The 22417-nt window shown below is 58.8% G+C and overlaps 1 protein-coding gene across 1 annotated transcript; it reads right to left on the bottom strand.

Annotated features, from left to right (window-relative positions):
- Nucleotides 1-469: 469 nt before the first annotated feature.
- Nucleotides 470-22325, bottom strand: LOC137156170 (SNF-related serine/threonine-protein kinase-like). Its single transcript, XM_067552905.1, is given in 7 exon segments — nucleotides 470-3205; nucleotides 3207-3824; nucleotides 6276-6413; nucleotides 7073-7285; nucleotides 7856-7997; nucleotides 20446-21048; nucleotides 21273-22325. Coding segments are annotated over 6 exon segments (2244 nt in total). The 5' UTR covers nucleotides 21035-21048; nucleotides 21273-22325; the 3' UTR covers nucleotides 470-2661.
- Nucleotides 22326-22417: the final 92 nt, after the last annotated feature.

Below are 22417 nucleotides of genomic sequence, written 5' to 3'. Positions count from 1 at the left end.
AGCGGTGCTGTCACATGTGGCCTGGCACGGGCTTTTCCTCAGGGGTGGGCACCACCCAGCCTTTCATGAAATGCTGCACTGGGATTTTTTTTGATGCAGATGCTTTTACGGGGAGCTCTGGAAAGCAGCAGTGACGTCTGCTCTCTGCTTAATCTCTCTTGGGTCCGTTCTTGGGCAGAGCTGTTCCCTGGGAACTGGGGCTTGGTGGTTGGGCTGAGCACCCAGCCTATGTGCTGTTTGTGACCACCTCTGCCCCAGGTCTGGTGTGCATGGTGAAAATAATCACACTGCACCAAGAATATCCCCAGACTCAGCGTCACCCAATTCTGTTCCAACAGGAAGCCGACGCGCCACGCCCCGGCATCTGTTACCACTCAGCAGAGTGCAGCAGTATACAATACATTAACCCTGCTTGTTCTGCTCCACTCTCTCTGGCAGCCCAGCGAAGGAAACACAGACACTCTTTTGAAATCAGGAGCTTATTTTACTGGACCAACTTGCTTTGCTTCCCAATTGGACCCGATCCTTTCAGTGCACACGATGCAGAACTCCGCAGTGAGCTCTGGCTTCAGACTCTTATTCACAATTCATTTCTTGCCAGCAAGAAAACAAAGATAATAAATAGAAAGCTTATCGTTACAGGGGGGCTGGAGGGGACAAACCAGATTGTACGTGTGTCATATACGTGTGTGTGCGTGCGTGACATCCCCCCCTCCCTGTCCTGGTCCCCCCATTCCTGACCGGGTGAGTCCGCAGGGCAGGGGACGCTGCAGACAGAGAAGCTGTGGGCCTTCACATGGCCCATGACTCCAGGGTGGTTGAGTACGGGGAGGATGGGAAATGCTCCTGTGGCCATGCATGGCTGGGGCTGGAAGCGCGGCACAGAGCCCCGGCGGGCGGGGGAAGGGATATAGCAATCTCTATTTAAATTACATTAAAATAGACTATTTTAAAAAAATTATTTCTAATAGTTATAAAAACACCCCGGCCAGAGCGAGGCGGGCGGAGGCGGTGACTGGCTGCCTGGGCACCGAGGGATGCCTGGGGCACCCACAGGCCCAATGGGATGTCGGGCTCTGGTGGGCACTGCCAGAGAGCACATCCCCAGTGAGGCGGGGCTTCTCCAGCCTCGTACGGCCCCGTGTGCCCAGAGCACAGCACACTGGCATCACTGCCACTCCCTGGCGGGCTCCTTGCCGTGCCGCCACCAGCACCTTCCTTCCTTCGCCCGCGGGGGCGGCCAGCGGGGCGGCCCCGGGCTGTGAGCCGTGGGAGCCGGTGCTGCGGCAGCAGGCAGGGGAGGAGGCTGTGCCTGGGCCAGGCAGTGCTCCCGGCTGCTCTCTGCACTGGTGGTTCCCCCGCAGGCCTCTCTGCACGGTGCTGATGGAGTCCCTGGCGCGGAGGCCAAGGGAAGGTGGCTGTGTCCTGGGGCTGCTGAGGCTGGAGGAACCCTTGGAGTTGGTGAGAGCAGCCATGGTGGTCACCCTAACTTGTGCCCCAGTCACTCCGGTGTTGGACTGCCCAGCGCTTGCCCAGAGCCTCGTCAGCCTCTGGAGATCTGGACCTGCTGGGGGTGTTTCCCAGGGCACTCTGCAGCCTCTCTGCATCCTTTCAGTCAGCAGGTGCAAAGGGGGAAGCTGGAGCCTGGTACCGGGCGCCCGGCTGCAGTGGAGTGGGGGCTGGGTTCCTCCCCAGAACAGGAGTGTTGGCTTCTGCTGTTCACCTTTGGTAACTGGCCCACATTCTGCCCCAGCAGAGGCTGGACGCAGGGAGGAGCCGTGCAGCTCCCCTTCAGTGCCCTGCCTTGGGGATCTCGGTGGCCGTGTCTCCCTGGGCCCCACGATCTGCTCAGGAGCAGGCAAGTGTGGCTGCTGGGCCGTGCACACTGAAGTGCAGCCTGCAACCACTCTGGTCTTTATTACAAGCCAGGACTCCTCGCAGACCACTGGCTCATCTGAGCGCCTGGCTGGGGTCTGTGGAGGAGCCAAGCAGAGCTGGCTCCTGCTGGATGTGTACACGTAGCTGAGCACCGTAGCCTCTTTGCAAATCCCATGTGCTGGTCAGTGCGTGCTGCTGCCCACTGCTGGGTGGGGACGTCAGACCTACCTTTGTGGAGTCTCGGGGGTCAGCGTGGCGGCAGGAATTTTGCAGGAGCCTTCCTTAGGTTGCATGGAAGTGAGCTGAGCATGTCTGCTCTTGCTTGCCGCACAGGGCGGCTTCCTGGGGAGAGCCCAATGCGCTGCTGTGTGGGGGATCTGATGGAGTAGTGGCAGCCGTCCAGCCTGGGCTCCGGGGCACTCTCCTTGAGATTGGCCAGCCAGGCGGCTTCTGCCTGGCCAGCACATGCTATCGCTGCGTGAGGACCTGTGCGCATGGCTGCGTGCGGAGCCAGGAGCTTGGCGCGCTCTCGAGGCAGGGCCCTGGGGCAAGGGAAGGGAAAGCAGGCAGGACAGGGCAATGCTGGGTCTCAGAGTCCAGCCCGAGGGAGCCAGGAGAACAGCCGCTCTGTAGGGGCAAAAGAACGAAGCGTGGACAAGACCGCAAACTGAAGTGGCATGACGTTCCTTAGTCCTGCACCTGCCAGCGGCCCCTGGGCTAGGGCTGCGTGCCGTCCTTTTCCTTCTCGGGGCCTGTCCCCGGGCAACAGAGCGCAGGCCATGTCTAGATGACATGGCAGCAGTTGAACTGTCCCAGGGACAGGAGGCTCTCCTTGGAGCTGGGCCTGATCTTGAAGGCCAGCGCCTTCTCGCACAGCGGGAACTGCAAGATCCTGTCCTTCAGGTTGGCACTCTTGTTTTTAGCAGGGTCTAACTTTATCACGTTGTCGGCCACGGGTTCGCCACCCGTGGTGCTGCCGCAGTGGGAGCTCTCAGGGAGGGGCTTGGGCCTGTGGGAGGACCCTGTTTCAAGGGTCCCATCAGGTTTCCTGGATGTATCGTCTGGAGCTGGCGTCCCACCTAACATGACCTGGATGCTTCCTCCGCCCTGGACTCCTGGGCTCCCAGCAGAGCCAGGGTTTGGGCCCTCGCAGCCCCCAGGATACAGGACATTGTCCACTCTCCTCAGACGCTGCCCCAGGCTGCCGCAATCCTCCGTTTTCGTGGTGGTGTTGTTGTTGTCCTCCTGTGGCCCCAAGCTGTCTTCCGCCTCGCACCTCTGCAGACCCACTTCCCCGTCCCCCTCTCCTGCCGGGGTCCACACAGGGGGGCCCAGGGGCACTCTCCCCAAGGCTCAGGCTGAGCTTGTCCATGGCCTCCTGCTCCGCACCGTGGCTCGTCACCTCTCGGAGCTGACCCTGCTCACTCTTGGGGCGCGGTGCCCCGCTGAGCGGCCCCAGGCCCTGCTCCAAGAGGCCTGGCTTGGTGGCTCCAAGGCTTTTCTCCCCCTTACTGTGGGCTATGGCGCCGCGGCAGAACAACAGCGAGACCTTGGAGCTCTGGAAATCTCGCATTTGCTCTTGGTTTAAAGAGGAGCTTCTCCTTTCCATTGTGTCAACCTTCCCCTCCTCCTCCTCCTCCTCTTCTTCCTCCTCGCAGATCTGCTGCAAGGCTGGAGCGCTCTTGGCAATGGGGGCATCCGCCAGGGCGGGGCTGAGCAGGGCACGGACCAGCTGTCCATTTCCATGGAGGCTGGAGGGCACTTCCTCTTCACCCAGGGCAGAAAAGGAAATGAGCGCGCCATCGCTTTTCCCAGAATCCTCTGCAGCTGCCAGCCCACCGGCCGGCTGGGGGCTGGAGAAGGCTACCAGCCCGTCTGGCAACTCTGCGAAGGGCAAGAGGTCCCTGGCGTCGTCCATGGCGCCAAACGGGTCCGACAGGTTGGCGCTGAAAGAGAAGGAGCGTGCCCAGGTCAGTGCCAGGGTGGGAGCTGCTGCCGGGAGTAGCCCCCGCGGCTGGGGCACTAAGTGAGTCGGGGCCACCCACAGCGTGGATCCAGAGCCAGGGCTGGTGGAGGCAGATCCTGTCCAGCTTGGCCAGAAGAGTTCATCATTGTGGCAGCCGGGTGGGACTGCAATCATGGCCACTCAGCACAACACGCCCGTTGTACCGGCCGCCCGGCCAGGACCCCAGTCACTGGCAAAATGCCCAGGGGTCGTGGACAGAAAACCTGGGTGTCAGGTACCCCGGCTCCATGCCAAGACAGACACCGTCTCCCACAGATGGGCATGGAGTCTGGGGGAATTCGGGCCCAAGTGCAGCGTCACTGGAGTAATGGGGCCAGGATTTCACCCCACATCCCAGGGCAGCTCCAGCGAAGGGCTGTGGGGCCACACCCAGCCCTCTGCCGCCAGCTGCCAGCGCAGAGGGGTCCCCCAGCACAAAATGCCGCAGGGGAATTCGCTGACTCCCCAATGTGCTGGGCACTCCCGGCTCCTGGGGGCCTGTCAGCTGCACCCCACCTTCAGGGACCCGAAGCGGCTGCTCCAGCTGCTCTCCTGGCAGCCTTGCCCGGGCTCCGGCCTGGCCTGGAGGAAAATGGTGCCCTGGGCGAACTTATATTTTGCCCCCTCATTGCCCCTGGCCCACACGGGCTCCCGCCCCAGGGCCCTGCTGTCTCCCCCCAGTGCTTCATTTGTATTGAAAGAGGGGTGGGGCTCAGCCCCACAAAGCCTGGCACAAATTAACACAGGCCGGGTGGCCGGAGAACAGTGGCTCATGGCCAGGCGCCCAGCTCTGAAGGTGGCACTGCCACTGGCAGCAGCGCAGGAATAAGGGTGGCCTGGCACAGGGTGTGTCGCCACCCTTCTGGGTGCTGCTGCTCGCGGCGCCGCAGTCTGGAGTGCTGGGCCCCCGGCCAGCAGCTGATGCTCTCCGGCCAACCGGCTTGGAGGGCAAAACACCAGAGACTCCCTTCTCCCCAACCCCCTTCTCCCCAACCCCTCCTCTGACCCCTTCTCCCCCAACCCGTCCTGCGCCCCCTTCTCCCCAACTCCCTCCTCTGACCCCTTCTCCCCAACCCCTCCTCTGACCCCTTCTCCCAACCTGTCCTGATCCCTTTTCCCCCAACCCCCTCCTACACCCCCTTCTCCCCAACCCCTCCTCTGACCCCTTCTCCCCCAACCCGTCCTGCGCCCCCTTCTCCCCAACTCCCTCCTCCCCCTTCTCCCCAACCCCTCCTCTGACCCCTTCTCCCCCAACCCGTCCTGCGCCCCCTTCTCCCCAACTCCCTCCTCTGACCCCTTCTCCCCAACCCCTCCTCTGACCCCTTCTCTCCCAACCTGTCCTGATCCCTTTTCCCCCAACCCCCTCCTACACCCCCTTCTCCCCAACCCCTCCTCTGACCCCTTCTCCCCCAACCCGTCCTGCGCCCCCTTCTCCCCAACTCCCTCCTGTGCCCCCTTCTCCCCAACCCCTCCTCTGACCCCTTCTCCCCCAACCCGTCCTGCGCCCCCTTCTCCCCAACTCCCTCCTCTGACCCCTTCTCCCCAACCCCTCCTCTGACCCCTTCTCTCCCAACCTGTCCTGATCCCTTTTCCCCCAACCCCCTCCTACACCTCCTTCTCCCCAACCCCTGCACTCCCCTCCTGCACCCATATGGGAAACTGATCAGAGCAGCTGGCATTACTGTTTGCTCCCCCTCACTGCTCCTCCATGCCCCCTAGGGGCCTGTGAGGGGGGAGCGAGGAGCAACGCCAGGGCTCCCTGCAAGCAGGTCACTTTCCCCATCAGGGCTGTGTGTGTGTGTGTGTGTGTGTGTGTGTGTGTGTGTGTGTGTGTGTGTGTGTGTGTGTGTGTGTGTGTGTGTGTGTGTGTGTGTGTGTGTGTGTGTGTGTGTGTGTGTGTGTGTGTGTGTGTGTGGGGGGGGGGGGGGGAGAGAGAGAGAGAGCAGCAGCTCTTGATGCTTGGTCCCTGCATCGCCTCTGTGAGTTTGCGGCGCTCCCCCGCCAGCTGGCAGCGTGCCCCTCTGCGTTGCCGCACAGCGCCTCCCTGACACGGCGCCCCGGGCGCTCACCCACACGGACCACCCTTACAGCCAGCCCTGCCCGGGCTGCAGGCAGGGCGCCAGGGCTGGCACGCTCGGAGATGGTCACCAGGCGATGCTGCCCTGCACGGCCTGCCAGCTGGCTGGAACTGTTCTGGGCATGCTCGACCCTGCAGGGTGGATCCAGACAGGGGCCAGAGAGGGTGCAGGGAGAGCACAAAGAGAAGGTCCCTGCCCACACCTGAGCCTAAGGCAGCGCCCCAGCCAGTGAAGAGCCATGAGAGACGCTGGCTATGGCTCCCAGTCCCTGGTGCTGAGCTGTGGCCTGGCCCAGCCGGAGAGAGCGGGCTCACCTGTTCTGCACCTGCTGGGCCAGGTTGTAGACCAAGCTGAGCTTGTGGCTCTGCTTCTCCTGCTTCTCCCGGAGGATCCGCTCTGCCAGCAGGAAGTACGTGGCCGTGACGTGGTTGTAGCGATCGGCCTCCAGGGCCCTAGCAGGATGCAAGGCACAGTGAGAGGAACCCACGCGCCGCCCAGTGCTACCAAGAGAGGAGTGTGACAGCAGCATGCTGGCTGCTCGTGGCCCTGCCTCGCCCCCCCACCCTGCACATACCCTGCTGCCCCGATCTGCATGGAACCCCAAGCCCTGCCCCGCCAGTCTGCAGAGAACCCCCTGCCCTGCCCCACCCCCATCCTGCAGGGACCCCCGACCTGCCCCGCCCCCCTGGCCTGCAGGGATTGTCCTGCCCTCCCCAGCCTGCAGGGATCCCCCTGCACTGTCCCGCAGGAACTCTCCTGCCTTGCCCCCCCATTCTATCCCCCTCAGCCTGCAGGGATCCCTGCCCCCGGGAATGCCCTCTCACATTCCAAAGAGCAGTTGCTCTGTGCCCAGGGGGAGGGGGAAGGGTATTGCTTGTGCCAGAGGACCTGCCCCTCCCCCCCACACATGATCTCCATTGCTCCACCCAAGAGCTGGGCTGGGGTTAACTTGCTCAGCCACACCCTGTGGGGTGCCCCCTGCCTCCTGGGGACGGGGAGGAGATGCCTCGCCCAGGGCGCCACACAGAGGGCAGCCTGCCCAGAAACAGCCCCGCTGCTCTGCCCAGCGGGAGACCAGTGCAAGGCCTCTGCCCTGCAGCCGGGCACTTACTCCTGGATGGCGTCCCGGTCAGCTATGTTCCCACACACCATGGCCTGGATGATCATATCATGTTCCTCCTCCGACACCCGCCTGTGCGAGGTCAGGGGCAGCAGGCAGCGGCTGGCTGGGGAGGGGTCCACGCCCTGCAGCCAGGGGTGCGTCTCAATCTGCGCCAGGGAGGCCCGCTGCTGGGGGTCCCGCCGCAGCATCCTGGCGATCAGGCTGGCAGAGAGCAGAGGGAGGCAGGGTCACAAGCCAGCCCAGGAGACGCTGCCCCAGGCCCGCAGTAGCCCCCGCAGCAGAGATGCACAGAGCCGGAGGCTCCAAGGCCGGAAGGGACCATCAAGTCTGAGCTCCTGCAGGACACGGGCTGGAGAACCCACCCAGCGATCCCTGCCCAGCCCATAGCTCTGAGCCACAGCGTGGCCTTGTGTGGCAGCTGGCCATCTTCTGCCAAGAGATGGAGACTGCATCACACCTCTGGGGCTGGCAGCTGCTCCACTGGTTCCCCTCACTGGAAAAAATCTGCACCCTCTTGCCCTGCTGCATCTGTCCAGCTTTAGCCCTCAGCTCCCCCCAGGCATCCTGTCAGAGGCCTGTCTGCCTGGGCAGTGGGGTTTGCTGAGTTGGGCTGTGCACAGGGAGAGGCCCCTCTGTGAGCAGCCTGCCCCGTGCCCCCAAATGCCCTTACAGGGTGGCTCTGTGAAGGGGTGGGAGACCATCTGGCTGGGCGACCTGAGCGCCAGGCACTGTGCCGGCCGGGGCAGAGGAGGCGGAGGGAAGGGGGCATACTCAGAGCATTGCGAGGACACGTGGGGCGGGATGCTGTAGCGGCAGTCCATGATCATGGTCAGCGTCTCACTGTCGTTCGCCTCCTGGAAGGGCGGGTGGCCGCACACCAGCATATAGAGGATGACGCCCAGGCTCCAGACATCTGCAGAGAGAAGGAGACACAGAGAGCTCAGCCCACTAGGGCGTCTGGCTGGGATGGGATGCGGGATCCAGCAGGGGGGACTGAGACAGCCAACGGGGCCGAGATGGCCCTGGTGCACACGTGTCTGGGTCTATCCCCCTGCAGCCATGGCCCCATCTGCGCAGCACAAACAGGGGATGGGGTGTGAAGCAGGGAAGCTTCCTCTGTTCCACTGCTGGGGCCGGAGGCCTGGAGAGATCCCAGCCTGACCTGCACAGATGAGTTGTGTGAGGAGCATGTGGTGGGACCAGTGAGAGGCTCCCTGCTCCGGTACATGGCCTGGTTTGAGCTTGCCTGTTCTCAGCTCAGTCTGCCTCCGGTCAGCATGCTGCTTGTGGCCCGCCAGTGCCTGCTGCATGGTAGAAAGAGGTATTTTGGGAGCTCTGGGCCACAACTGCATGATCCACATGTGTCTCCATCTCTAGCCTGGCCTTGCTGGCTTCCCCGCCCAACCAGCTCAGCATAGACATTTCAGAGTGCTTTGAAAATTCAGAACAGGTCATTTCAGAAAGCTGCATCTTGAGCCGAGACTCCAGATCTGCATCCCCAATTGCCAGGCCCCAACTGGCCCAGCCATTTCCAAGCAGATCTGACTTTAGCCCATTAGCAGTGTTGCTGCTGCAGCCTCCATCCTCACCAGCTTGTGCCAGGTGAGGTGTGCGCTCCAGGAAATACCTGCAGCAGCCTGGTGCGTATCGCTTTTACAGAGATCATTCCCACCGGTTTCCCAAGCTCTCCGCAGAAAAGAATTCTATGAAACCAAGATATTTCAGAGCAGGTCATTGTGGAGTGGGGGCTGTATCTCCAGAAACCTTTGACCAAATGATGTAAAATTTGCAGCACAAACTCTCCCCAGACCCCTGAGGTGGCCTGGCAATTTCCAAGGCCATAAGCCTATGCACATGCATTTTACTGGAACCGCAACACAACCATAACTACAGCGGGACTCCTCCTGATGCCCCAGTCAGGGCTGATATTACCCCACTATTGTGCTCAGAGAGGCACCTATGCAAGTGTGTGTGCATGAGCGAGAGAGATGAAACCTCCCAGGACTGTAGATAGTACTGCCTGCCTGGCACATCCCCTAGGGGAAGGAGCCGGGAGATCTGTGCTCCCACGGCCAGCATCTGCTCCTTGCTGTAGTTTTGTGTCCCAGCCTCAAACTTTCTTTTATAATAATCCCGTTTCAATTTTCATGGCTGTGAAGAAAATCTTGAAATTGTGATGGCTGCAGAGACACTGCCTGTGTTTGCAGAGAGTCTGCACCCATTACTTGGAGAGGGGGGAGCTGCCCTGAGGGTAACCAACACTGCAACACCCGTCCCTTCATTCCCCCATGCTCAGATCACACATAAACACTAAACAACCCCAGCACTAGTGTGACACCTGGGGACACTTCCTCCTTCCTTTCACCGGGAGGAAACTATATCTTCCTGCCCTTTGTTTTCTGCCTCTTGGCCAGCTCCTGATCTATAGCACAGCTACGCACAGGAAACCTAGAGCTGGGATAAAGGGGAATGAAGGGACAGGCAGCACTGAGGAAGCGGGGGAGCCCAGGGCAGGCATTGTGGGGCACGGGGCACCAGCAGTGCCTGCATCACACCTAACTGCATTGTGCCGGGCTGTGCGTTTCAGTCCACACCCCAATGTCGTGGACGTTAACTATTAACTAAATCCTTCCCCAACAGCTGCCCTGAGGCAGGAAACGGGAGGGCTGGAGTGGTCAGAGTCAGAATCCATATCCAGCTCAAGGGATTACTGGTTATTTATAGTATGGGGCCGTCTCGGGGGTGGGGGTGGGAGCTCAGCTGTGCAGGCCCTGGGACTTACGCCTATGCTGAACGCTTTGCTGAGCAGGGGCGTGTGCAGCGTGACTTGACCACGGGAACTGCTGTGGGGAGGCCTCCAGTGAGCTGTGGGGCAGAGAAAGCAGCCTGCGTGTGGACATGCCCCGCACAGATGGGAAAGAGGATAAATGAGCTGGGATTACGGGGCCCCCAAATCCGTGGAGCTATCACATCAGCTCCTCTCAGGGCCTTAAGCTGCTCAGCAGCCCAGGAAAAGCAGATTGCGTTGCAGCGGCACCGTTTGGAGCAGGCGGGGGGATGAGGCCTGGTGTGTGTGGCAGCGTCCCACACAGACAGGATCAGGTGAATGGTGCCAGAGGTCCCTGCTGCAGCCACCGGGGAGCTTCACCTCATGTACAAGCTGCTGGGACTATGCACGTGTCCCCATTAATGTGAACAAATCCATGTGTACATGAACACACCCAGCCCCCTTGGTGTACACGACAGGCTGTGTGCAAGGGGATAACTGGCTCCCTCACTGTGCATGAGAGGCTGCAGGTGCATGTGCCAGGCATGGGTGGACAGATACCCCACTAGTGGGGCATCTCAAGGGCCAGCTCTGTGTCCCAGCTGTGGGCATGGGTGTGGACACATGGCGGGGGGGGAGCCCATTTCTAGCAGGTGTCCAAGGGACCATCAGGATTTCACTGGTCAGTCCCTGATTCAGCTGGGGGTGGGCTGTTTGCACCAGATCAGGAGGGTCAGACTCCAGCCCCCCACTCCACTTTGCCCTTGGGCTGCAGGTGCCAGCACTCCAGAGTACTGACAGCCCCAGTCCTTGTGGAACTTGGGAAAGGAACGAAGCAACCCTGAGAGCTTGTGGGGAGAAGCCAGGTCACTGGCTCCAAAATGTCAGCCAGACCCCACGTCCAGACACTGATTCAGCCCTCTGTGGGGGCAGATCACTTGCTGTTAGCTCCCAGGTCCTCAGACCCTGTTTCCAGCTGTTCTCCCCACCACAAGGGCTGTAAACCTCCTTTTCTTGAAGTGACAGCTGAGATTCTCACATCATCACAGGACTCCAGGAGCTGAGCCTTTTGCATGAGAGTTGGCAGCCTAGGGAGGGAGTCCCAGGGCTGAGCAGGGCCTGCAGGGGTAAACAGTGCTGGGAGAGACCATGGCTGACAGACACTGTGAGAGGCTGTGCTCACCCTTGTTACAAAACTATAATGGATTTTGTACAAAGGATGCCTTGTGAGGTATCATTTGAAAACTCATGATTTGCTGATCATTATTGTCCTGGTAAAATGTGTGTGGCAGCATTGTACTGGAAGTTATAAGATTCTACTGTATGATGTCACTAAAACATAATCTGGGGAAACAGTCACAAACCAGTTCCTCAGAGACAAAAGGCCAACTGATGCCTCAGCCAGGTATCAGCGAAATCAAATGGACTGGTTAAGTGGCCATTCTTTGGCAGGAAAAAGGGCGTGAACAAGAAATTTACATTGTGGCAAGGAAGAAGCTGGGGGTTCCCCGTCTCCAAAGACTGGCTGTCTCATGAACCTCAGCTGGAGATGATTTCAAAGGAAAAGAGAGCTATAAGAAAGGAGAGCAGAGGCCCCAAAATCTCTCTTTCCCTTCAGCGACCACAACACCTGAAGAACAAAGGAAACTGCTTGGGACTGGGGGAGAGCTCCTGAAAGGTTCCCAGCCAATAAGACTGCTGAAGCATGTGGCGAGAGAAGCCTTTGCTTTGAATTCACTTAGCTCAGAGGTGGGCAAAATACGGCCCACGGGCTGGATCTGGCCCATTTAACATTTCTGTCTGGCCCGCCATGACGCCTGGTAATCAGGGCCGTCCCTAGGGGGGGTGCGGGCTCCTGCATGGTCCCGGCACAAAGCCGAGAGTCAGCCTGCAGCTGCTCGCCTCCCGACTGGTCCCCACTCCCAGCTGCACAGAAATGTGTGGCCTGCAATGACTTACCAGAATTCGTGGAGCGGCCCCTCTGCAAAAATTATTGCCCACCCCTAACTTAGCTTGTTAAGTGAGGTGTTAGATGCTTTTTTCCTTTTATTTGCTTTGTAACCAATTCTGACTTTCGTGCCTCATTACTTGTAACCACTTAAAATCTCTCTTTCTGTAGTTAAAACTTGTTTTATGGTTGGACTGTCTAAGGACTTGTATTGGCCAGGAGGGCTCTGGGCTATGCAAGACGCGCATTGTTCAGGGAAAGTCTGGGACCAGGAGTCTGCTGATGTTGCACTGCAATGTAATTCAAGAGTGGCTGGCTCTAGCACGCCTAGATTCACAGACTGGAGGCTGTGTGTGAACAGTCCAGGAGCGGTTGCTCTCACAGCGAAGCAGGGTAAGCAGCACCCCAGGCTGGAGAATTGAGGGGACCCAGCAGTTCAGATTGTACCCTGGGGAACGTCACAGACACCAGCTGGCAGCAGAGGGGGCAGACAGGGTTAATCCAACTGCTTTTCCAGCACCAGGCTTTTCCAGATCACATGCCAGTAGCAGCAGGTGCTGCCTGGCTGCTAGGGGAGGGTGGAGGAGCAGCCTGCAGGGGAAGGGGGTGCTGGGGGGGGGGGGGGGGGGACTGCCCATGGGTGATGGGGGAGGGTCTCTGCAAGGCAGAGGGGGAGTTGCCAACAGGAACGGGGGTAGGAGAGGGGTCGCCAGGCATGGGAGCTGCCCACAGGCGCAGGTGGCCTCCAGGCAGAGGGGGAACTGCTCACAGGAATGTGTGTGTGTGTGGGGGGCTGCCTGATGGTGACGGTACCTGCAAGCCCATCCAGCCCGGGCATGATGCTGGTGCCCTTCTGTTTGGTCTGGGACACTTCCCATGGCACCCCAGCGCCCAGCTGTCCCCATCTCCGTACCTGCGTCTGGCTCAAGATGGCTGGTGAACCCCCCCATCATTGCACTGGGGGCACGGGGCATGGCTCCTCTCTCTGGCAGAGTGTGCCACCACCGAACAGTTCAAGGGCCCTGCCCTGCCATCCCCCCACCACCCAGAGTCTCCTGTGCCAGGATTTCTCCTCTGTCCCTCCATGCTGCATAGAAACCCCTCAGCTCTCCTGGGATGCAACTCTTGCTCAGGGTGACCCGAAACCTCTGACCACCAGAAGCCAGGAGTGGAAGATGGGGCAGATTGCTCCAAAATTGCCCTGCTCTGTACTCTCTCACTGAGGTAACAGCCACTGTCGCAGAGAAGTTACTGGGCTAGATGGCCCATTGGTCTGTCCCACTATGGCTGCTCTTATGCAGCGTCCCCCAGGGCTTCCTAGGGTCCACCCATGCAGCACCTCACAGTTGCAGCTGCCTCTGGGGTGGCGCAGAAGCACCCTGGGAGAGACTGACCCAGAGCCTGGGCAATCCCAGCTCTTATGCCAAGTACCGTGGCTTGGAAATCTCCAGCCAGAGCAACCTGGGCCCCAAGGTCTAAGTTCAAAGGCCCCATGGCAGAGTCCACTCCACACATCCATGCAGCCACTGGGAGGCCAGGAGTGGGGGTGTGGGCTGAGCATCGGGGCATTTCTAGCTTGGAGCTGAGGCGCAGGCACTCCTGCTCATCTGTGCAGAGCCCTGCGGCCTGCACAGCCATCTGCAAGCAGCAAAAAGAGTTTGCCAGGACCGCCTCCTGGAGTTCTGCTCCAGGTGTGGGCTGGGCTGGGCTTCCTGAGAGTACAGCTGGCCCACAGGCAGCCCACGGGACAGGCCCTATGAGCAGAGTGACACTGAGGCAAGCTGGTGCCTTGGCACAACTCCCATGGGGCTGTCCTGGCCCCGCACCTCTGGGGGTAGCGGCAGGTTGCACTGGGCAAAGGAAAGAGGCAGTTCACACCCCTGGGAGCTCTTGGTTCAGGCTCTCTGCAGGCTCAGGCAGCGATGCTCTCATGGTGAGATTTCAAGCTTCACTCTGCAGCCATGAATAACAAATGCCCGTGTGTATGGCCTGGTCGCACACGCGTTGTATGGAGCGATCACACACCTGTGCACGCACCTACACTGTATGTACTGGTCACACATGCACAGCTGAATTGTATGTACTGGACACACACACACACACACACAAAGATTCACAATCCAAATACCACGAAGTCTCCTCATCTCCTTCCCCTGGGCTATAAATGCCAGACCCCTAGGCATGTGCATTAAGTGGAAGTTTCACAGGAGTCCCTCCCGGAATGGGCTGGCTTCACTGCTGGAAGCCTCCAGCAGGGGTCAGTTGGAAAGTGCTGTGGGACCTGCCTGGAGCATGTGCACTCCACTGCCCACAGGCCAAGCACACGAACCCCACAGCTAGGGGGCCAGTGCCATGTCCCACGCCTTGTTCCCTCCCACTCTCTCCGCTTGTGCATGATGTATCTCGCCAGTGCTACGCCCATCTCTGCATGTGACGCTGCTAGCTGCTCTGACGCTGCCCTCAACCCAACACACAGCTCTGGCCTCTTGGAGGGAACTGAAGCAGCCCCCAGGGACATGCAGCAATCACCATGAGGCCCTGCCATGCCACGAGGTTCAGCTGGATAATGCTTCACCCTCCCGCCTGAGGCAGGACAGGGCCCCGGGGCCTGCAGTGTGGGGTGCCCAGCGCCTGCACTGCCCAGAGAAGACCCAGACCCAGGCTTCAGGCCTGTGTGGTATCCCTGGCCTGGCACGGTGGGGGCAGAAAAGGCAGGGGTGGCTATCAGGGTCACAGCAGGGCTGCATGTGGAAGCCTCAGGCCTGCAGCAGGAGACTGGCTGAAATGCCCAGCTCGGGTGGTCCCATCCCCTGTGCTGGGTGGACCGACTGAGTTCAGCTGCTGGCCCCCCGCCCCAGGCACCTCGCTGCACCTTACCAGCCTGCCCCTCCTTTGGCACTCCAGCCTCAGCAACTCTTGGGGGTGGGGGGCAGCGGCCTGCACTAATCAGTTCCACGCAGGCCAAACAAGTGTCTGGCTCATGCTTCGGGGGGCAGGGAGGGGGAGAGGGGTGTCTTGCAATAAGCTCAGACCAGCCCCCACCAGCATGTGCAGGAGCCCCTGCCCCAGCTTGATCCCCTTGCCCAGAGCTGCCCCTGGAGACAAAGGCCCCAAACCCTCCCCACATTGCCCAGCTCTGGGTGTCCTGGGGAGCCAAGCAGAGACACCACGTGGTCGCCCGGCCAGCAGCCATGCAGAGATCTGGGGAAGGTGGCCCTCCCTCCCTTGGGGCTGTCCTCCCCCTGGTCCCTTCTGAGGAACCATCCCCGCAGGAGTCCAAAGGAAGAGTGGCGATGGTGGGGCTGTGAGGGGGGATGGTGGGGCTGGAGGTTCTGTGGCTGTTGGGGGGTGGGGTGGTCACAGGGGAGGGCTGTGAGAGGGGCAGGGGCTGGAGTTTCCATGACAGTTGGGGATGGGGTGAAGGGGCTGGAGGTTCAGGGGCAGTTAGGGGTGCATGGGGGGCAGAGAGAGGGATGGGAGTCAGGAGGTTCTGTGCCATCAGGGGTGGGGGGTGTAGCATTATGCCCCAGAGGCAGTGGGGTGGTTGTGCAGGAGCAGCAGGGGCCTGAATCCAGCCATGGCAGGTTGTGGGGCTGTCGAGGACTGGGGCTTCCCTTGCCATTCAGGGTGTGTGGGTGGCAAGGGGTCGTTCCTGGGGGGATCCGGGGCTGTGTGGAAGGAAGGCAGGGCCTGGCGGTTCTGTGGCCACTGGCATGGCGCCAGCCTGGGGCAGGTTTGGCTCTGGCTGTTGCCCCCTGGTGGACAGCAGCATCGCCCCAGCTCTGAGAAGGTCCCAGACAGAGGGAGGACACCAAGAGCTGGCACGGGCACCTGGCTGTGCCGTTCTCTGCCCGTCAGGCATAACATGCTGCCATGCCAGGGCTCATCCCCCCTCTTCCCTGAGAGGGGTCCCCTTGCTGGCTCTGCCGCACGGACTTCTCCCCCCTCCCCACACACTCCTGGGGCAGGTGGGACCCCTGTATATCAGCAGAGCTGGGGAGGGGAAGCCTGGCAGGGGTCCAGCCAGGCCCACACAGCTGTTTGGGGACTCACTGGGCTGGGCTGGTTGCCAGGCTCCTTGGAACAGAAAAGCTCCTTCCTGCCATAACACCACAGGGTCAGCTCAGCACAGGCTGTTCCCAAGAGCTTCCTGTGCCCCAGTGACACCCCCCCACAGAGAACACACAGACCATCCTCACAGACAGCACCAGCAGCTGCACCGTGCTCTGCTCAGGCCCTGCACTGCCCATGCCTCCATGCCACACAGTGGGGCCTGGACATCTGAGCTCCTGCACACCAAGTGTGTGCTGCCTGGGGGCTCTCCAGCAGTGGCTCCCCAGCTCCTGGTCAGCCCATTCCCTCAGGGCTCTGCAGGGAGGCTATAAACACCCCAGGACAAGCCCAGGGCACCAGTGAATTGGTGTCACTGGCAAAGGGATGGGATGCAGAGCAGGGGGCAGGGGAAGCACCCCGGCTGCAAGAGTGCACAGGGCTGCCTGCTGTCCCCACATGCACCCATATCCCACCTAACCTGCACCCCAGAAGTAGCCCAGAGCCCACTGCCCAGCAACGGCCTTCACACCAGCCCTGACTAGATTCCAAGGGGATCCGCACAACCCTGTGCACAGTTGTGATCCCTAGGCCCAGGCCTGCAAGCATGGGACAGCCAGAGAGCTGTGCTGGTGCACAGGCTGCAAGCAGCATCGGTAGCCTGGTCGCAGAGACACTGGATCGGAGGGAAAAGCTACCTGCCATGAGGAGAAGGGGAGTGGGCAGTCGAGGCTAGGCCTTTTTGTAGCACTAGAGGAAGCCCCTGCGACTGAGGGCTGGGCCAGGTTCTGCATCGCTGCCAGCACAGTCACCCGGGGACACAGTAACCATGACGCAGTCGGCCCTCGGCAGGCAGCGTGTGCTCTCACCCCAGCCTGGACATGCTGAGCCAGCCACCGTGCCAGGGAAGAAACAGCCCCAAACATGCACTCCCCATAGTAGCACCAGGGTGCAACGGGGATGGAAGGGCTGACGGTTCCCTGGGCACTGCAGCTGGGAGCAGGGGGGACACTGCCCCCTCAGGTGAGTACTAGGAGCTGGACTAAGACAGAGCGTGCAGGAGGGAGCTAAGTCCCTTTGCCTCTTCTGAGTGCCACAAGCAAGGGGGGGTTAACCCTCTCAGTGCCAGCACAGCCTCCTCTACCCCTGCCGCAAGCCAGTCACTCACGTGGCTCCACATACTCACTGCTTGGGTGGCTTTGGTTGAAGACTGCCCTGTCCCACATCACCTTGCCCCTCCCACCCGCCCCACAGCCCCACGCCTCCTGCATGCCCCCACAACTCTGCCTTTTGCCCTGTTGTGCCCACCCTAGCCTTGCTCTCCTCACTTCAACATGCTCCTCTCCAGCCTTGCTGCATCCCTACCTCCCCCACTGCCTCCCCATCCCCCACATGCCACCTCCATGGCAAAGCCTCAGCTCCTGCCCCCATTGCCATGCTCTGCTCCCGCATACCCAGCCCCCTGCATGGGGTGGGACAAGTGACCAGTCACCTCCCCTTGGCAGCCCGGGCCCGGGGGCATTCCCACCCAGAGAGCTCACATCCCGGTTACACGGAGGGGCAGGGAGGCTGGTCACTTTAGCCTCACCCGAGCTCCCCCCTGACCAACCCACCAAGCCAGGCCCTATGGGCACTCCAGCTGTCACAGGACACTGCTGCGGCTCCTTGGCACCCAGCTGCTGTCACAGTGCACCGTCCTCTTTTGGGCTGCTTTGTCCTCAGCCGGTACCAGGTCAAAACCAGACCTGGTGTCACACAAGACACCATTTCCAAGAGTGCCCTGTTCTGTCCCTGCCAGCGCGATCCACGTGCGAGGTCAGGCCAGCGGGGGCAGGGCGGTGCACTCTTGGAAATGGCATCTCCATGTGTCTGAGGTTACGGTGGAGAGTGGGTCACGGGGGGGGGGAGGGGAGAGGGGAAGGAGGAGACATGCAGTTCCCAGAAGCATCCATGGCCCCCACGAGGCACCCTGCACCAGCTCCCCATCCAACAGCGTCCAGGGCAAGAGCTCGCTCCTGGTCTTCATGCTGGGCTCAGTCATGGAGCACAGATCTAAATGAGCCAGATACCATGGGATAAGAGCCTCCATAGAGCTGAACAGAGAGGGCCTCAAAGCCACATGCCCCTCTACCCACCCCCAGGCCTTTGTCCCCTGCTATGGGAAGCTCAGGAGGAACCCCCTGTAGCCAACAGCACCTGGCCAGGCTGCACCCCACTGCACTTGGGTTCCCTGCATGGCTTTGTGCCAGGCCAACACAGGCTAAACACATGGGAGTGCCCCCTCCACACGCACACGCGTCCAGGAACAGATCCGGAGGGGGCCCATTCACGATTATGTTTTCAGATCTATCAGTTAGCCAGTTTTCAATTCATGTAATGTGGGCTACATTGATTTTGAAGAGTGCTAATTTTCTATCATGTGGGACTAAATCAAATGCTTTACAGAAGTCCAATTCAGTTATAGCCACACAATTACTGTATCAACCAAACTTGTGATCTCATCAAAAAACAAAAATCTCAACATTGTTTGACAAGACTAGCTTCCCATAAAACCATGTTGACTGGCATTAGTTATGCTGCCATTCTTTCCAAATTGCATACCAGATCAGCCTCCTCAAGATTTAGGCCTGGGATTATAATCAGGTAACTCTTCTGTAGTTTCCCAGATCACCATATTTACCCTTTTTAAATCATCATCAAAACAACAATCGCTTTTCTCCTGTCCTCTGGAGCATCCCACGGGCTCCAAGATTGGTGAAAGTGAACATCAGCGCCTCAGACAGCTCCTCAGCTAATGCTTTTAATATTCTTAGTTTGCAAGTTATCTGGTCTTGCAGGTTTAAAATGTTTTACTTTAGCAGCTGCTGTGTAACATCCTCTCCAGTTACTACTAGAATAAAAAGTATTTCATTATCCCTGTGAGCCATGAATACATCACCCAGCTTCTTCTCAAATACAGAGCACAAATATTTTCTGAACACTCCTGCTTGTTCTGCATCAACAACTAGCATCCTTACCTACTATCGGACCATGACCGCTGCCATGAATTCTTTTGTTCCTGATATATTAAAAATTTCCTTCTTATTATCCTTAAGAAGATAAGGATGGCCAGAGATTTTTTATTGATACTTTCAGCTTCCCATGTCAATTGTCTGCATTTCATAACTGCTAGTTTATAGTCATTGCATCAACTTTCCCCAGTTTATATATAAAATGTTATCGCTGCTTTCACCTTCCCTTTTAAACAAAAAAAAAAAAAATTTTTTTTTAAAACCGAAGAAGCCTTCCTTCATGATTATGGAACTGTGTTTTTTAGGCATCTAGTAAAATATTTAACAACTCCCAATTATTGTTCATTTTTTGTTCCAACTTTTCTTCCCACTCAGTTTTGCTCATGATTATTTTCAGTTTGGGAAACTGGCCTTTCAAGCATTAAGTACATTAATTCCTGGGGAGGATTCTATTTTGCTTGATCATAATAGATTAAATTAGATTGTGATCATTTGCACCTAAGCAACTGCTAATTTTTAATTCAGTGATTGGTTTTACCTGTCAGAATGAAGTCAGATACAGAATTACCCCAAGTTGGTTGCAATAGCTTTTGGTTTGGAAAATTATCAGCTATAATTTTTAGGAACTCCAAGGATGCCCAATTATCATTCACATTTGCATATTTAAATATTTCCTCCCTCTCAGTTTTGCTCATGATTGTTTTCAGTTGGGAAGTGGTACCTTTTAAAGAACCAAGTATATATATTCCTAGACAGGACTATATTCTGTTCTCACTTAGCCAATGAAATTAAGACATGATCACTTACACCTAAAGCAAGCGCATTTAATTCTATGCTCAATTCATCTGCATGAGGAATGACCCCAAGTTGGTTGCAATAATTATCGGGTTAGAAAGTCACGTATAATTTGTAGAATTTCCAAGGATCTCTTACTAGCAGTAGCATGACACTGCCAGCATGTCTCTCCACCTAGACAGTGAAATCCCTGATAACATCATCTTTCTAGACATTAGGAATAGTTTAAGGAGCTGCTTATCCTGCTCCCTTGTCTGACTGGTCTCTATAACAGACCCCACCCAGTATCCCGCCTTGTGACACACTGTTAGTACATTGACCCAGTTAATACTCCTGCTCCTCTGAACTGTCAGTCACTAGCACAGGGGACGGGAATTGTGATGTGCAGGCCATGCCTCTTCTGCCCACTCTGTCCTTCCTGACCCTGGTGTAGCCAGGGTCTTTAACATCCCCATCATATGACTTCTCCCACCAGGGCTGAGTGACACCAGTTATAGCCAATCTGCCATTCCTCCCTTGCTGCCCAGGCTACATTAGCCTGTGTGTGCCTCAGGGGCATTGGGAGGGGATGTCTGTAAACGTGTGCGAGATGCTCCAGTTCCAGGCTGACCGGAGCACTGCAAGCATGTCGGCAGTGAGAATGGGGGACATGTAGCCTACAAGCCCATGGTGCGTCCCCCACCTCCCATCACCAACTCTCACAGACACGCGTGTTCAGTGCTCCGGGCTGCGCCAGCCTTGCCCAAGCAACCCAGCAGGGGCCAAAAGCGGGCAGGCCTTGGTCTCTTACCTACGGCAGGGGCATCGTACTCATCCCCCAGCAGGATCTCGGGCGCCGAGTAGGCCAGCGAGCCACAGCTAGTGGTGAGCATCTTGCCGGGCTGGAAGCGGTTGCTGAAGCCGAAGTCGGTGAGCTTGACCACACCCTGCTCCTGGAAGAAGACCACGTTCTCGGGCTTGAGGTCCCGGTGCACCACATGCAGCTTATGGCAGTAGGAGATGGCGTGGACGATCTGGGCGAAGTAGTGCTTGGCGCGCCCCTCGGCCAGCCCACCCTCGTGCCGCATGATGTGGTCGAACATATCGCCGCCGTCCCCCAGCTCCAGGATGAGGTAGAGCTTGGAGTGGGTGTCAATGACCTCGTAGAGCCGCACCACGTTGGGGTGCTGCACCAGCTTCATGCAGCGCACCTCCTGCAGCAGCTGCCCGGCCGCACTCACATCCAGTTTGCTCTTGTCGATCACCTTGACCGCCACCTTCTCCCCCGTGAAGACGTGCCGCGCCAGCTTGACCACGGCAAAGTGGCCCTTGCCCAGCGTGCGCTCCAGGTCATACAGGCCGGCGATCTTCCCTTCATAGCAGCCCTTGGTCCCGGCCATGTCTGCACTGGAGTCTGAGAACAATGGAGAAGTCACTGAGCACAGGGGGCACCCCAACCTCAACCGTCCCTGACCTCCCCAACCCCACCTCCATCTATGTGCGCAGCCCATCTCCCCCCCCCCCCCCCTGTGCCCTGAGCAACGTGACTCCACCCCCTTGGCCTACACTCGCACAGATGGAGCCCAGCTCTCCTTCAGAGAGATCCTGACTCCCACACACATGCCACATGTTGCTGACCTTCACGCTGCAGGGAGCTGCCTAGGGTCAGAAGAACAGAAGAACAGCCATAGTGGGTCAGACCGATGGTCCATCTAGCTCAGGATCCTGTCTTCTAACAGTGGCCAATGCCAGGTGCACCAAAGGGAATGAACAGAACAGGCAGTTATGAAGTGATCCAGCCCCTGCCGTCCAGTCCCAGCTTCTGGCAGTCAGAGGTTTAGGGACACCCAGAGCATGGGGTTGCTTCCCTGCCCATCTTGGCTAATAGTCATTGACCAACCCTCCTCGATAGAACCTAATTATTTTCAGTCATTCTTTTGGCTTTACAGCATCCCCTGGCAGTGAGTTCCACAGGCTGAGTGCACTGCATGCCCATGGCCCATGCAGGATGGTGTGTGGCCACGTGCCCCCATGCTGCTGCCCTGCTCAGGCCAGGCAGAGTGGATCTGGCCTGAGCTCTTGCTCTGGGTTCCCACAGGGTTGCACTCAACCTCCAATGCCTGGGCCTCCTCTCCTCTCCAGTCTGAGCCCATAACCACCCTGAGCTCCCCAGCCAGTACTCTGTACACCCAGCCACGCTGGGCGGGGGTTTCCAACAGTTGCACAGTACCTTGGCTCAGAGGCTCCCCCAGCCATGCCGGGAGGCAGCCCCAGCCTCCCATGCGGGGGTGTTCACTGATTTATGTAAGGCAAAATGCTGGGGTCAGGTTCCACTGGGAGTGGGGAGTATGTGCAAGCAGCCACCCTGCAGAAGCACCAGCGGAAGGGGGTGTTTAAGGAGCGCCCCCATCACGGCACGTTCTTGTCCCCGCTGCAGCCCACGAGGCCAGCAAGCTGTTCCAAGGAGCAGGGAGCCCAGTCCGCTTGGTTCCAATTCCTGGCCACACCTGTGAGGGTTTGGGAGCTCCCAAAACTAGCGAACAGCCAAGCTGGCATGAATGACCTGCGGCAGCTCTGCCAACACCCCTCACTGCTGACCTGCAGCTCCCCTACTACCCTAGCACTGGGCCCCCTCCCAGCTCTGCCCACACTCAATGCCACCCCGATGCGCCTAGCTCTTCTGATGCTCCCCTAATTTCCCCCCACACTATTCTTAGTCCTGGGGCTCATCCACACCCCCATCGGTGCCCCTCAGTCCTGACCTGCAGCCCCCGCCATTTATC

The sequence above is a fragment of the Emydura macquarii genome, unplaced genomic scaffold, assembly GCF_026122565.2.
Source record: "Emydura macquarii macquarii isolate MOO-44397 ecotype Brisbane River unplaced genomic scaffold, CSIRO-AGI_Emac_v2 contig_295, whole genome shotgun sequence".
NCBI lineage: Eukaryota > Metazoa > Chordata > Testudines > Chelidae > Emydura > Emydura macquarii.
Note: the sequence above shows the minus strand (reverse complement) of the source record. Positions and strands in the feature narration are given on the sequence as shown.